We start from the raw sequence: 14,901 nt of genomic DNA on the forward strand, positions 1-14,901 counted from the left end.
CTATATTTGTTGTTATTTGATTCGATAACTATTTGTTGGGAGATTTTGTTAAAAGAAACACACATGGAGAATTCCCGATTTTGTTCATTGAAATGGCATTGTGTTAGATTTTGTTTTTCAGAACTTGTTTGCTTTAAATATTAGATAAGGAGATTTGGATTATAGCTCAATCTTCTTAGAGGATAAGTTCTACAGCTCCTAACAAACGAACTCCTTCAAACCTATGTTAAAAAGTGGTACGACATGGAATTTGACAGTATAACTAACACTTGCAAGATTGTTTGTATTTCTACAAATGCACCATACAGATGGTTCGGTTGGCTCCTAGTTTGTACATTAGGAAAACTTCAGACCACTCCTAGTCTGTACTAAAATATTTGCTTGATGCTTCATTATTATCGAACTACAACTCCTAAGCAAACTTCATATCACAAAGACTTAAAACTATTAAGTTTGCCTTTGCACAACAAACATATAGTCTGAATGTGCACCCCCTTGCAAAAGGAAGGGATAAAAATTACCGAAAGTGGGCTTAAGGTTAGGCGAGTGATCTGTTGTGGGGTTTACGATGCCTGTGTTATTGTCCGGAACAGTAGTTTCAAAAAAAATTTCCGAAACTATCGTCATTAATCACAGCTACAACAACAGCAAAATTCCCCAAGGTTGCACCTCTCGTAAGAATCCATGACCACACTTTGTACCAAAATTTTTGCTCATGAGCCAATTGATTAGGATTCTCCCCACATTAGAGGCCGAATTAGATTCCGCCGCCGCTGCAAAATCAGAACTGTTAGGGCACATATATTGTATGAGGATAGCCATAACATCCGATTCCTGATGGGTTTCCATAGCGTCCTCCACCCGGAAAGCTCTGATAGAGTTCATTTTTAGAGTCACCTTCAACGAATTGTTGAAGCATTTCCACAGATTTTCCTTCATTTTCACAATTCCAGTCAAGGCAGATTCAAGCTTCTATTTGTTCTCAGAATCTACTACGTGATCCACTTATTCCTTCATTAATTTTTCCATTTTGTACAGTCTCCGTGCTGTAGTCACATAGAGATCTCGTTGCTATATAGAAGCCATATGGATTTTCCAGTGGAGATGGAGAAGACGAGGGAGAAGAGACGAAGAACACGGCGCGATTGGAGTTAGCACGGTGAATGATGCAATACAAGTAACCTTACCTTAAGTCACATGGCCTAGGCCGTTCGATCAATTATTATTGATCACACTAGCGCGGCTTTTGGATTGGGCCTAATACCCATCGACCTAATATTTCATTTGTTTTTTAATTTCCAACAACTTGTTTTTTCAAATTTCTTATGGCTCTTTATTTATAAATTTTCAATTAAGTTTCCTAATTTTCTCGGAGATTCTTATACTATTTAGTATTTTTGCAACTACCCTAAATTTTTAGGTTTGGGCCACACTAAGGTTAGCAAATTGAGCTTAGTCACGTTTTTTAGGTTGAGTTGGGTGGGGCCAAAATTTCAAAGTATCTACCCATCCCCGTCCATGTTGGCTCGATTGGGGTTTCAAACCCTTAACGATGCTCTGTTCAACTCAAAAGTAGGCCGAGTCGATCACTAAGTTATTGGATTAACCCACATCAACCACGAGTTGCAAACTAAATGATGATCTTTACTATATTTGTTGTTATTTGATTCGATAACTATTTGTTGGGAGATTTTGTTAAATGAATCACACATGGAGAATTCCCGATTTTGTTCATTGAAATTGCATTGTGTTAGATTTTATTTTTCAGAACTTGTTTTGCTTTAAATATCATATAAGGAGGTTTGGATTATAGCTCAATCCTCTTAGAGGAGAAGTTCTATAGCTCCTAACAAACAAACTCTTTTAGACCTATGTTAAAAAGTGGTACAACATGGAATTTGACAGTATAACTAACACTCGTAAGATTGTTTGTATTTCTACAAGTGCACCATACAGATGGTTCGGCTGGCTCCTAGTTTGTACATTTGTTGGCTGAGCAAATCTCACGGCCTGGAGCTCCGGGCCGAGGGGATATGCGTTAACACGTTGCTTCCTTCTTTTGGATGCGGTGCGGTTGTGCGCGGGCGTGCCAGCACGGTCTACCGTGCGTCGAGATGGTGATATGTGTGAAGTGGTTAAGTGGTGCGCCTGTTTGAGTACGACTCCTAATCAAACGATTGTGGCCTAGAGAGGAACTGATCTCGGCCGTCAAGTTCACGGCCTGAGCTACAAGGCCGTTTAATGGTGGCGTTGATGGTGGATTTTGGGCGTAGCTCCGGCGCGTTGCTCAGGGAGAGACAGTCGTATGATATATGGGATGAATGAAAGAGTAATAGAAATGGTGCTCCGGCGCCTTGAAAATCAAGGGTCGTATGATATATTGATGAACGGATTTTCCTTACAATCTAACACTACTCCTAGGAAAGCAAGTAAAGATATTGAAAGTGCATTACAGGAAAATATAATTTGCTCCGTGGGAGGCTTTTGGTTTGGTGTTTGAACCCTTTGAATGTAGCTTGAACTTGGTATTTATAGGGAGAGCTCTTGGAGGAGTAATCGAGGCTGAAAATCTGCATGGTGGAGCCTGATCAGAGCAAGTGGGTAGTCTAATCGACATTTGGGATCGTAAAGCATGGTGGTGTGACCCCATGAATCCTAGTAAATCTCTGCCGCCGCCTTGATCGCGGGTTTTGCGCTTCTGGCCGTGGGGACGCATTAAATGCCCTAGTCTGGTGGTTGGTGATCTGACCTTATGTTGTAAGAATATTTGTAAGTATGTTTGCGCCTAACCACTCTGATCTCTGTCACCAAATCCTAACTTTAGTCACTTCCCTTCTTCCCTCGTGCATTAAATGCCCTTTTGTGGTTAGTGGGTTTGCTAGTCAGAGGCGTTACTTCATTAAATGAAGCGTGGGACCCGGCTGCCACGTGGCGATTTGACTCTAATCCCTTCGGTCATGACTCTTTCGTCCTTCGGCCTCGGCCCATAATGCCGCTGTCGAGGCCGAGATGATTATGCCTTCGCAGCTTTTCCTTTATTTTTTTAGGAAGGCCAAACATCTGACGAAACGCCACGTTTTAGTTTATGAAATAGGTGCTAAGGCCGAGGAAGGTCCTTTCGGCCAATTTATGGCCGTGATTTATTAGGCACAAACAACATTAGGCAAACTTCAGACCACTCCTAGTCTGTATTAAAATATTTGCTTGATGCTTCATTATTATCGAACTACAACTCCTAGGCAAACTTTATATCACAAAGACTTAAAACTATTAAGTTTGCCTAAAGTCATCATGTGACTGTTCGGTTCATTTTTACACATGATTTTTCATGTTATTCACCTATTATTTTGAGTTAGTTCTTGACATTTTATAGCTTTTTACTTCCTTTTTGTGTTTTCTTAGATTTTAACTTGGTTAGAATGAAAATGAGCTAAAAGTGCATTATTGGTTATAAATTCTGTTTTTGTTCATTTTCGTAGGTCAACTTCTTGGCCTGGGATCAACATGCTCTGGTGCTCGGATGAGGTGAAGATCTTCATGAAACTTATTCCAATGGATGTTAACTACAACATATCCAAATTTGAGCTCCATTGGACAAGTATTGCCTATCCAACCAATCCAGCATGTTACCACAGCTCTGGAAATCCGAAGTAGTCCAGCTTTTACCTCCAATGTGTCACTTGATTCTTCTTGTTACCATAACACTTGGTAACAAGAATTTACCTTAGTGAAAGAGATATTTTCTGAGGCAAAGAGCATATTTTCAAGGACAAAGCTTCATCATGGCAAGGGGACAATGGGTGAAGGCTTTGGAGGAAAGAATGACTTTTATATTCAAAGTGTGAGCTGTAAATTGATGGGCAAGGGAAAGGTGAGTGCAATCTGAAGTATGAGAGGCTTTTGAACGTGGGTAACCTGGGCATTCGATCATTCCAAACTTTGCAGAGATTTTGAGAGCTAGAGAGCAAGAAGGAGGAGAGCAAGGAGCAACCAAGGGGAGGGAAGAATGGCATAACAATTAGAGAGAACCTTGGGGAGCCTTGAGGCAAGGATCCAAGGGGTTGAAGATGCATTCTCTTTCTCCTCTTTGTTCTTAGTTTCTTTCATTTTATTTGTTTCTTGTAATTTCTTAGTTTCAATGTAACTTCTTATTTAGCTAGGGCTTAGGTTGAAGCCCTAAACATGAAAACCTTATTGTTTTGATGCTTGAGTGTATGAATTTCTAGATATTGTTGATGAATTCCAATTCACCAAATTAATCTATCCTTGATGTATGTTCTTTTTTGATTGATCACATTTGAAAGCATGCTTCTTGAGGTTGTTGGGATTATGTGTATCTTCATGTTATCCCAAGCAATAAATGGGTGAAGTAAGAATCATCCATGTGAATTGGTTTCTTGAATACCTAATGTAAACACCATGCTATTAGGATTCTTGTGATGTTCATATTCTCTTTGAACTTAATGGGTTTTTCTTGTAATTGAATCAAAGTACTAAGCACACCTAGATTCGATTATAGGGAAGACACAAGTATTGTAGCACTCGTACTGCACTTTACGTACATTAGAGAGAATCAATGCGTCTTGAGCCACTCGTACTGGTCTTGACTGCGAACATCTTCAACAACACGTTTAGAGTTCATCACTTGAGTATTCATGAACATAGGTAGAATTGTTTAGGGTGGATTCCGAAACCCTAGTGTTTGTTACATTTTTTATTTCACATTGTGATAATTCATCTCTGCTATTCTCATTTAAATTCAAAGTCCATTTACTTTCATGCAATAGAAATAGGTCACTTGAACCAAACCAAACCCCCCCCCCCCAATGTGTGTGTGAGTTGTGTGTTTGATACGTTGTGTGTCTTGTTTACTACATTCTGTTTATTTTCGTAACTGTTTTGGACTTTTGGTCTGCGTTGTGTTTTTCGTTTTTGTGTGCTGAATCCAACCGTATAAAGAACGTGAAATTTGGATAAACGGTTGGAAAGTTATAGGCAAAACACTGGACAGAGGTCGAAACTGGAAAAACAGAGAAACGAATCTGCCCAAAAACGACCGGTCGTCACTGTTCACGACCGGTCGTCACTGTTCACTGCACTGTTCACAGCACTGTTCACAGGTGATAAATAGGTGATAAAAGGGTGATAGAAAGTGCTGTTTCTGTTTTTCTTTGGTTTCTTGTGTTGTTTCATTTCTTTTACATTTCTTTACTCATTTTTAGTTTCCAATTTGCATTTGTGCATTTGTGGTGTGTTAAATTAGTGTTCTTTACGTACTCAAACTAGAACTTATAGGAAGCCGACAAGTTCTTCGTGGGATCGACCCCGTACTTACATAATCTTTACTTCATTAGATTCGTGCACTTGCGGGTATTTTTAATTGGTTGTTTGCACATTAATTTGTGTCATTTTAGGAATGCAATAGTGACACTTTACACAACAAACATATAGTCTGAATGTGTACCCCCTTGCCTAGACTAAGCTCATATTTGTGCAAGAATCATACTAATCGCATTGCACATTGTTGAGAAAAAAAAGGTAGGTTGGAGTAGGCCATAATTTCCAAATGAATGCAACTTGATGGAAATGGAAACTTTTAAACAATATCAACAAATATCACATCTTTTAAAGGAAACATATATTCCAGAATACATCTAGCATAGGTGAATCAATGCCATTTCAATGAACAAAAGGAAATTTTACCAATCGAGTTCATATGACCGGTGTTTATTTGGCAAATCCTATGCTTACTGAAGGAACCTAGACTGGAAAATCACAACATTAGAATTTGATATCCTAATATTTTTCAAATCTAGAGCAGTATTCAGGTTGTCTCCATGTTTTTGTAAACACTATTAATATGTACCAATATGCCGTATGAAGGTATCCTAAAACTTACTTATCAAATCTAGAGTAAAAGCTTACATATATTCATCAAGATACTGCAGTAGAATCAAGGTAACCTAAAACTTACTTACCCATATTATAGTTACTAAACATCCAATTTTAGAGTATCCAGAATATGTTGTAATCCTTTCTATGTTACAATTGTGGTTACGAAATTAAAAGATAAATAACAATAATTAAAATTAAATTATTCAATAAGAACAAAAGGAAGGGACAAAAATTACCGAAAGTGGGCTTACCGAAAGTGGGCTTCCGAAACTATTGTCATTAATCACAGCTCAGCTACAATAGCAGCAAAATTCTCAAAGGTTGCACCTCTTGCAAGAATCCAAGACCACACTTTGTCGCCAAAAATTTGCTCAGGAGCCGATCGATTAGGATTCTCCCCACATTAGAGGATGAATCAGGTTCCGCCGCCGCTACCGAATCAGAACTGTTAGGGCACATATACTGTATGAGGATAGCCATAACATCCGATTCCTGATAGGTTTCCAGAGCTTCCCTGATAGGTTTCCAGAGCTTCCTCCACCCGAAAAACTCTAATAGAGTTCATTTTCAGAGTCGCCTTCAAGGAATTGTTGAAGCCTTTCCACTGATTTTCCTTCATTTTTACAATTCCAGTCAGGGCATATTCAAGCTTCTATTTCGTACAGTCTCCGTGCTGTAGTCACATGGAGATCTCGTTGTTGTGTAGAAGCCATATGGATTTTTCAGTGGAGATGGAGAAGACGAGAGAGAAGAGACGAAGAAGACGGCGCGATTGGAGTTAGTGCGGCGAATGATGCGCTGTAAGTAACCTTACCTTAAGTCACTTGGCCTTTGAGGTCATATGGCTTAGGCCGTTCGATCAATTATTCTTGATCACACTAGCACGGCTTTTGGATTGGGCCCAATACCTATCGACCAAATATTTCATTTGTTTTTTAATTTCCAACAATTTATTTTTTCAAATTTCTTATGGCTCTTTATTTATAAATTTTCAATTAAGTTTCCTAATTTTCTTGGAGATTCCTATACTATTTAGTATTTTTGCAACTATCCTAAATTTTTAGGTTCGGGCCACACTAGAGTTAGCAAATCGAGCTTAGTCACGTTTTTTAGGTCGAGTTGGGTTGGGTCAAAATTTCAAAGTATCTACCCATACCCGTCCATGTTGGCTGGGTTGGGGTTTCAAACCCTTGACGAGGCCTTGTTCAACTCAAAAGTAGGCCGAGTCGATCACTAAGTTATTGGATTAACCCACTTCAACCATGAGCTGCAAACTAAATGATGATCTTTACTATATTTGTTGTTATTTGATTCGATAACTATTTGTTGGGAGATTTTGTTAAATGAAACACACATGGAGAATTCCCGATTCGAGAATATAAAAAACCTAAAATCAGCCACATGTCATGCATTTGTTAATATTTTATATATCAAATTCCCTTTTCTTTTCTTTTTTCCTTCTGCCATTAAATTTAAAGAAAGAATCCCACATCTTGCCAACTGGAATAAATTTTGAGAAAAAAAACCCACAAGTTGTCTTAATTGGGTATATTTTTATATATATAAAATGTGAGTTGGGCTTCATTGTGGGTTTTTCTTATGAAAAATTTGTGGCAATGTTGTAATTTATAGGCGTTTGTAGTGTTCCATTTCTTTATTTTTTGAAAATGGGCTTTTGATTTTTATAGAGTTTCTATATGGTTGAGTTTTCTACTATTTCAGTCCCCCAAATTGGGGTGGAAGCTCAAGTCCCTTAAATGAACCATAAAGACACCAAAAAGAAAAAACAGGCAATTTGGGAAGGACTAAATTGTAAGGAAATATAAAATAAGTAAATAAAATGAATTATGGGCTCTCTGATAAATTACATACCCTTTTTGTTTTTGTTTTTTGTTTTCAAATTTATAATACCAGGTACCCAAAAAAATGGTATACCAGGTACCGATTTCAATTCTTAATTAATCTCTACTAAAAAGAACGGGTGGGAAAAAGAATTATTATTATTTTTAAATTTTGAAGAAGGCAGAAAAATTATAAAATAAAAGTTCTCATTGGCTAATCAATACCTCAAATTTTTACAGGTCTAGGATAGGAACTTATATCCAGAACACGTGCCAACTTCCCATTGGCTCTTTCTTCTTCTTTTTGTGCCAATTAAGTTGTAATTCACCCTATCATGAACCATCCATCTTCCCGGTGAGTAGAAAAACTGTCAAACAATTTGCAGGGAACCCAAATTAAGCTATCAAACTCTGCTCAGTTTGGCTGGACCGACTTGCCATCTATGGCCCTGGCTATTACTTCTGCACTCTCAACCATCCCAAGCAGGTAACAAAGTTGTCCTAAACCACATTCTTAATTTCAATCTTTCCAACACTAATTTTCTTAAATATTACTGTTCATGTACAAGGTTTCTGATTGAGTACAAGGAAGTGCCTTGGAAATTTTGCCCCGGAAAAGTAAAATCATGCATGCTCGGAAGAAGAACAACCAGTTTAAATGCAACAAAAGGAGTGTCCAGCGTGTGTGAACCACTCCCTCCAGATAGGCCATTGTGGTTTCCTGGTAGCTCACCTCCAGAGTGGCTTGATGGCAGGTCAGAAATAATTATGAATTAAATTCATCAATTTGACTGTTTTCACATCACCCCTCCTATATTTTCAGTATACATCTATCTCCGCTTTCATCCTGACTGTTTTTTTGGGGTTAAAACTATAGCCTTCCTGGTGATTTTGGCTTTGACCCCCTTGGATTAGGTATGTACATGTTAATTTTAGACCATTTGTAAACTTTCTGTGTATGGTCTTAGTTTAACTTATTTCCATAGAAATGTAAACCCAATTTGACGAATTTTTGCAGGGTCTGATCCTGAGTTACTAAAATGGTTTGCACAAGCTGAGCTGATGCATGGCAGATGGGCAATGCTGGCAGTGTCTGGAATTCTAATTCCAGAGTGGCTTGAAAGATTAGGGTTTATTGAGAACTTCTCATGGTTTGAGGCTGGTGAGAGAGAATACTTTGCAGACCCCACAACCCTGTTTGTGGTGCAGTTAGCATTAATGGGGTGGGTTGAGGGAAGGAGATGGGCTGACATAATTAACCCTGGGAGTGTTGATATTGAGCCTAAGCTTCCTCACAAAAAGAACCCAAAACCAGATGTTGGGTACCCTGGTGGGCTATGGTTTGATCCCATGATGTGGGGAAGAGGATCTCCTGAGCCTGTGATGGTGTTGAGAACAAAGGAGATAAAAAATGGGCGCCTTGCAATGCTGGCTTTTGTAGGGTTCTTGTTCCAAGCCATTTATACAGGGAAAGATCCCATTGAGAATTTGATGGCTCATATTGCAGATCCTGGTCACTGCAACATATTTTCGGTAACGCTATATATATATGTATACACTTCATTGCATGCTCTGAATTGTCAAAAACATAAAATGTATTACACACTTTGATGTGCTGATAAATTTTAACTAACAATTCATCTGTGCAGGCTTTCACTTCACAATATTGATGCTGTGGGCTTGAAGACTCCTGGAAGGTTTGTAATTGAAACACCAAGCAGCCTGCATGCATGTATATCTCTATTCTCTGCATTATGTGATAATCTCTTCTGTTATAAGATCAAAGAAATTGTACATACAAAGAAGCCAAGACAGCCTCATGACTTCCTTTCTGTAATTTGAATATTCTTTTTTTGTTAAAAGTTCATGACTGGAGTGTGAAATGACTGATGCTTGGGTGACCATGGTGATATCCAGCAAGCATGGTCATGAGCAAAGTGTAAAGTAATTTGGATCCAGGCACCAGCTTTGAAACTTGGCTAGAATTGGTTGTTATTCACTCAATTTTATTTGTTTTAGTTCCTTTTTGAGATTGAATTAATTAAGTTTTCCATGATTTCTTTTTAGAAGAAGTTAATTACACAGCACATTGAAATAACATAAATATGGTTTTGCTCTGCCTCTGCCTCTGCCAAACCAACTGAATGAATGTTTAGCAATTTTTGGAAATTGAAAGTCCTGAAATGTAGGGCATCCAGAGGCTGACAAGGTCAATGCAAATTCCACAACCTCTCTCTGTTTCCTCCCCAAATCCCACAAGAGGCAAATCCAGCCCTCTTTCCTCTGTCCCAATCTCTATTCTTAGAGTTTATCTTGTAAAATCTGGTAATCTCCATCCCCAAACCTATCTCAAAGCCACAAACACACCCCCAACCCACCACCCAACATGACACACCCAACTCCTCCTCCTCCCATACACCCCAAATTCATGATCAACAAAACGAAATTAAGCAAACACAAGAGAACCTCAGAGAAGAACCACCACCCATCTTTCTCTCCGAACAGTGGCTCGTTTCTATCCGGTGGAGACGACGACCCATTGTCCCCCTTCCCGGCTCAGCAATGGCCGCTGTTCGCCTCCTCTTTCTCCTCCTCTTCTTCTCTTCCTCCCCTTACCTCTCCCTCTCCTTACCACAAGACCAAGAAGCTCTCCTCAAGTTCAAGAAATCACTCACCCATGCAGGTGCCTTAGACAAGTGGACCCCTGATCAAAACTCATCTCCATGCAAAGCCCAATGGACCGGGATTGTTTGCTCCAAGGGCAGTAATGTCATCAGTGGTCTCCATATCTCCAACATGGGTCTCTCTGGAAAGATTGATTTTGATGCTTTGAAAGACATTCCTACCCTCAGAACCATTAATTTCATGAACAACAATTTCTCAGGTTCAATCCCAGACTTCCACACACTTGGTGCCTTGAAATCCTTGCTTCTGTCAGGAAATGGATTCTCTGGTGAAATACCAAAAGACTACTTTTCCCATATGACCTCACTGAAAAAAATATACCTCGGTAACAACAATTTCACAGGCAAAATCCCAGAGTCCTTGGGCCAATTGAACAAGCTAGAAGAACTTCACTTGGAGAAAAACCAATTCACAGGCCCTATCCCCAAACTAAAACAAGGATTGAACTCACTTGACTTGTCAAATAACAAGTTACAAGGTCCAATCCCAGACGGCATGTCCAAGTACAACCCAAAGGCATTTGAAGGAAATGAAGGGCTCTGTGGCGTGCCACTCAAGTCATCATGTAAATCCCCATCTCCATCCCCATCACCAGCTCCAACCCCTGCCCCTTCCCCTTCCCCATCAACCCCATCACCATCCCCACCACCTTCATCGCCATCCTCGTCATCCTCAGACATGGATTCTAAAAGGACGACAACCATCATCATAATCATCAGTGTCATCTTGGGTATCATGATACTGCTCTTGCTGTATGTGTTGTTTGTAGCAAAGAGGCGAAAGAGAGACGATGATTTCGATGTGCTTGCGAAAGAACAAATGGATGATCATCATCAACAGGTGGTTGAAGTTCATGTCCCAAGTAACAACAACCGCAGTCTGGGCAGCAGTAATCATAGCTTGGAGGTCCACCAAACCAGTAGCAAAAAAGGGGACTCCAAGAAGGGGTCAAATCATGGGAAAAATGGCATGAACGACCTTTTGATGGTGAATGATGAAAAGGGTTCGTTTGGATTGTCTGATTTGATGAAAGCTGCGGCTGAGGTTTTAGGGAATGGAGGGTTGGGATCGGCTTACAAGGCTGTGATGTCCAATGGGATGTCTGTGGTGGTGAAGAGGATGAGGGACATGAATAGGTTGGGGAGAGATGGGTTTGATGCTGAGATGAGAAGGTTTGGAAGATTAAGGCACAAGAATATCTTGACTCCTTTGGCTTACCATTATAGGCGAGAGGAGAAGCTGTTGATCTCAGAGTACATTCCTAAGGGCAGCTTGCTGTACCTTTTGCATGGTATGAACTTGTCACAGATTCGCTTTAATTAAAAAAATCTTGTTTTAGGCTTCTATATTATAACCATTTTGGTTTTTTGCATTTTGGCTCCACGATGCTGTTATATTAGAGACGTAGCCTACAATGTGATCATTCTATTGAAAACTAACGTGACACTAACTAATATGATCAGTCGTCTCTAGATTGAGAGTCTGCCTACAGAACATGTTTCCAGACAAACTAGGCTAATGCAAACGTTTAATTTGCAGGTGATCGTGGCATTTGTCATTCGGAGCTGAACTGGCCTACCCGTCTGAAGATCATCCAAGGAATTGCATGTGGAATGGGGTTCATCCATACAGAGTTTGCATCCTATGATCTGCCCCATGGAAACCTCAAGTCAAGCAATGTTCTGTTGAATGATGACTATGAGCCAGTCCTAAATGACTATGCCTTGCATCCCCTCATCAACCCCAACAATGCTGCTCAAACAATGTTTGCTTTTAGGACCCCAGAGATCACAGAGTCCCAGCAAATATCTCCAAAGTCTGATGTTTATTGCCTAGGGATTCTAGTCCTTGAGATCCTAACTGGGAAATTCCCTTCCCAATATCTAAGCAATGGCAAAGGAGGAACTGATGTGGTGCAATGGGTGCAATCAGCAATGGCTGAGCAGAGAGAAGAAGAGCTGCTTGACCCAGAGATAGCAAGTGATGCAGACTCTGTGGATCAGATGGTGCAGCTTCTCAAGATTGGAGCTGATTGCACTCTCAGTGATCCTGAGCAAAGGCTTGATATAAGGGAAGCCATTAGGAGGATAGAAGAGGTACAAGTTTGAGAGGCATACAGGCATGCTTATACATACATATACACATGCTTGCTCTATATACTTCAGTTCAGATGGGCTTTCTTTCAACAAGGTGAGAAATTAAAAGGGCAAGAGGAGATCAAAGCAACCACAGAAGCAAAGCAATGGAATTGAGCGAAAAAAATACTAGATAATTAAAAGTGATAAATTTCTATACAGGTGCAGGTTTTTTTTCTCTTGCCATATAGGTGAGAAGAAAAGAAAAAGGGGTAGGAGGAGAGAGTGTTGGGTTGGAACAAAGGGAAGCAAATGGAATTTAGTGAAAAATACTGAATAAATTAAGTCATATTTCTATTCTGGAGGAAGTTTTGGTTCTTAGTTCTCTGATCTAATTCCTGATCATGAGGGTGTGATACCCTTTTTTTCTTGTTCTTTTTTAAATTAGTTGTACATAGGAGGAACTTTCAGGTCACCATAATAATTTTCTTTTCTAGGAATACTAACAGAGAGACATTCATTCATGTACATACATGACATACACCCATACATGTATCACATTATTTTATTTAATGGCTTGTCATTTTCCAAGATTTTCAAAATTGTTTCCAACAAGAGGCTGGCAAAATCTCTGTCCCCATATGCTTCCTTTTGCCATTGAGCAAAAATTTCTTACCTGATAGAAATAATTGAGATTCCAAATGAACAAGAGCAGTAAAACAGAGAAAGCAAAAAGAAAAAATAAAAAAGAAACACCAATTAGTTGAAAAAGAACACCACTTGCAATAAAAACGACGAGTCGTCTGATAAAAACCCATATAATATTAAGTGGCCATGTCAAATTTGGTTAGCTCTCTTGTGCTCAGTTTGTCAAATTACCCAAGACGTTCTACAGGCTAAGGTTTCACCTACCAGACACAAAAATCACAAAGTGAATCTAAGAGTGTTGTCGGAGGAAGACAAAACAGGTTTCAGCTTTCAACGGATCCCACGGACATGGCAACTGCATCACAGATTGTCGAGAAACTGAAACTGAATCCCCACCAAGAAGGTGGGTTTTATTTTGAAACTTTCAGAGACATATCCATTGCCCTGCCCTTGTGCCAGCTTCCCCCAGATTGTAAGTCCTTGTAACTCTGTACTTGTCATTTTGTTTTTCAACAATTTCTCATGTTTTGTACACTGATCTGATCTGACTTTGGATGTTTCATTTCCTCTGTGTATTGGGTTTTTATTGTTATTTGCATTTGGATCCTGAATTTGGAATTTTGGAAAATATTTGGAATTGAAGTTGGCTAGATTGTGTTATATCTGCTTTTTGGTTGGATGAAATTGGATTTTTGTGAGAATCTACTTATTCATGCAACTTAGTTTGTTCCTGCAATCATATGTTCAATTGAAATGGAAATAGATCCACTTTGCTCATCAAAATGAGCCTAATTGTTATGTATGGGAACTGTTGTTTCCACCTTCAATGATGCTTAGTTGAACTATTTTCTTGCTACTTTGTATTGTTTTTACTTACCGTTTGTTCTACTAATAGAGCTGTAGCTTCTTATCTGCAGACAAGGTTGAGCGCCCCGTGAGTTCTTCGATCTACTTCTTGCTACCTTCCGGGGATGTGTCACGCCTTCATCGTATACCAATGGCTGAAACCTGGCATTTTTATCTCGGAGAACCTATTACGGTACGCCCCGATCACAGCTCAGACATTGAAAGATTGAAATACTCTGCATTGACATGCCATTTCTATGGTCATTTCAAGATACAGAGAGCTTCTAAAAGTGGCTTTGTGATACATTATAGTACATTTGTATTCAAAGTGATTTATTTCTCTATGTTATTTTGTTGTTTCATCTTTGCTATCAGATAGTGGAGTTGGATGACAAAGATGGGCAATTCAAATTCACCTGCCTTGGACCCAATTTGATTGGAGAGGATCAGCAACCCCAGTACACGGTGCCTCCAAATATATGGTTTGGTTCATTTCCAACAAAGGACTATAGCATTTCACCAGATGGGGCATTGCTCAAAGCTGCTCCAAGGGATGCTGAGACTCACTACTCTCTTGTGGGATGCACTTGTGCACCTGCCTTTCAGTTCCAGGACTTTGAGCTGGCAAAGCGATCGGAGCTTGTTTCTCGCTTTCCTAAATTCGAGCCTCTTATATCATTGCTTACATTCCCTGAGAAAGCATAAGCCTTTGCTGCAGTAGTCTTATATAGTTATGTTAGCTCAACGTTCATCCTGAGTTTTTACATGTTTATGGATTCGAATTTTTCAGATCATGTACTTATATGAAAGGCTTGTTAAGAATTCGCATTTGATGATCCAATCTACCATGCGAAAGTTCTTGTATTAGGAACTAAATAATGAAAGAATAAGATTTCCCTTGATCCTGTGGC

At 39.4% G+C, this 14,901-nt stretch overlaps 3 protein-coding genes and 1 pseudogene across 3 annotated transcripts; 3 read left to right on the plus strand and 1 right to left on the minus strand.

The window, feature by feature from the left end:
* Nucleotides 1–447: 447 nt before the first annotated feature.
* Nucleotides 448–1,086, minus strand: LOC148293381 (uncharacterized; annotated as a pseudogene).
* Nucleotides 1,087–8,057: 6,971 nt separating this feature from the next.
* Nucleotides 8,058–9,754, plus strand: LHCA6 (PSI type II chlorophyll a/b-binding protein (Lhca2*1)). Its single transcript, XM_021949141.2, has 5 exons — nucleotides 8,058–8,223; nucleotides 8,306–8,491; nucleotides 8,614–8,651; nucleotides 8,755–9,269; nucleotides 9,386–9,754. The coding sequence occupies exons 1-5, from the start codon at nucleotides 8,180–8,182 to the stop codon at nucleotides 9,404–9,406; spliced, it is 804 nt and encodes a 267-aa protein (XP_021804833.1). The 5' UTR covers nucleotides 8,058–8,179; the 3' UTR covers nucleotides 9,407–9,754.
* Nucleotides 9,755–9,835: 81 nt separating this feature from the next.
* Nucleotides 9,836–13,509, plus strand: LOC110749265 (pollen receptor-like kinase 3). Its single transcript, XM_021949331.2, has 2 exons — nucleotides 9,836–11,712; nucleotides 11,961–13,509. The coding sequence occupies exons 1-2, from the start codon at nucleotides 10,299–10,301 to the stop codon at nucleotides 12,527–12,529; spliced, it is 1,983 nt and encodes a 660-aa protein (XP_021805023.1). The 5' UTR covers nucleotides 9,836–10,298; the 3' UTR covers nucleotides 12,530–13,509.
* Nucleotides 13,339–14,892, plus strand: LOC110749212 (RmlC-like jelly roll fold protein). The gene is made up of 3 exons (XM_021949271.2): nucleotides 13,339–13,616; nucleotides 14,062–14,183; nucleotides 14,366–14,892. The coding sequence occupies exons 1-3, from the start codon at nucleotides 13,493–13,495 to the stop codon at nucleotides 14,693–14,695; spliced, it is 576 nt and encodes a 191-aa protein (XP_021804963.1). The 5' UTR covers nucleotides 13,339–13,492; the 3' UTR covers nucleotides 14,696–14,892.
* The last annotated feature ends 9 nt before the right edge of the window (nucleotides 14,893–14,901 follow it).

This window comes from Prunus avium, chromosome 7 (assembly GCF_965620075.1).
Source record: "Prunus avium chromosome 7, drPruAviu1.hap1.1, whole genome shotgun sequence".
NCBI lineage: Eukaryota > Viridiplantae > Streptophyta > Magnoliopsida > Rosales > Rosaceae > Prunus > Prunus avium.

Coding starts and splice junctions, on each gene's coding strand:
- LOC110749265 (XM_021949331.2), top strand. CDS start 10,299: ATGGCCGCTGTTCGCCTCCTCTTTCTCCTCCTCTTCTTCTCTTCCTCC. Junction 11,713..11,960: donor CTTGCTGTACCTTTTGCATG/GTATGAACTTGT, acceptor TTTAATTTGCAG/GTGATCGTGGCATTTGTCAT.
- LOC110749212 (XM_021949271.2), top strand. CDS start 13,493: ATGGCAACTGCATCACAGATTGTCGAGAAACTGAAACTGAATCCCCAC. Junction 13,617..14,061: donor GTGCCAGCTTCCCCCAGATT/GTAAGTCCTTGT, acceptor TCTTATCTGCAG/ACAAGGTTGAGCGCCCCGTG. Junction 14,184..14,365: donor ATCTCGGAGAACCTATTACG/GTACGCCCCGAT, acceptor CTTTGCTATCAG/ATAGTGGAGTTGGATGACAA.
- LHCA6 (XM_021949141.2), top strand. CDS start 8,180: ATGGCCCTGGCTATTACTTCTGCACTCTCAACCATCCCAAGCAG. Junction 8,492..8,613: donor CCAGAGTGGCTTGATGGCAG/GTCAGAAATAAT, acceptor TTAAAACTATAG/CCTTCCTGGTGATTTTGGCT. Junction 9,270..9,385: donor GTCACTGCAACATATTTTCG/GTAACGCTATAT, acceptor TCATCTGTGCAG/GCTTTCACTTCACAATATTG.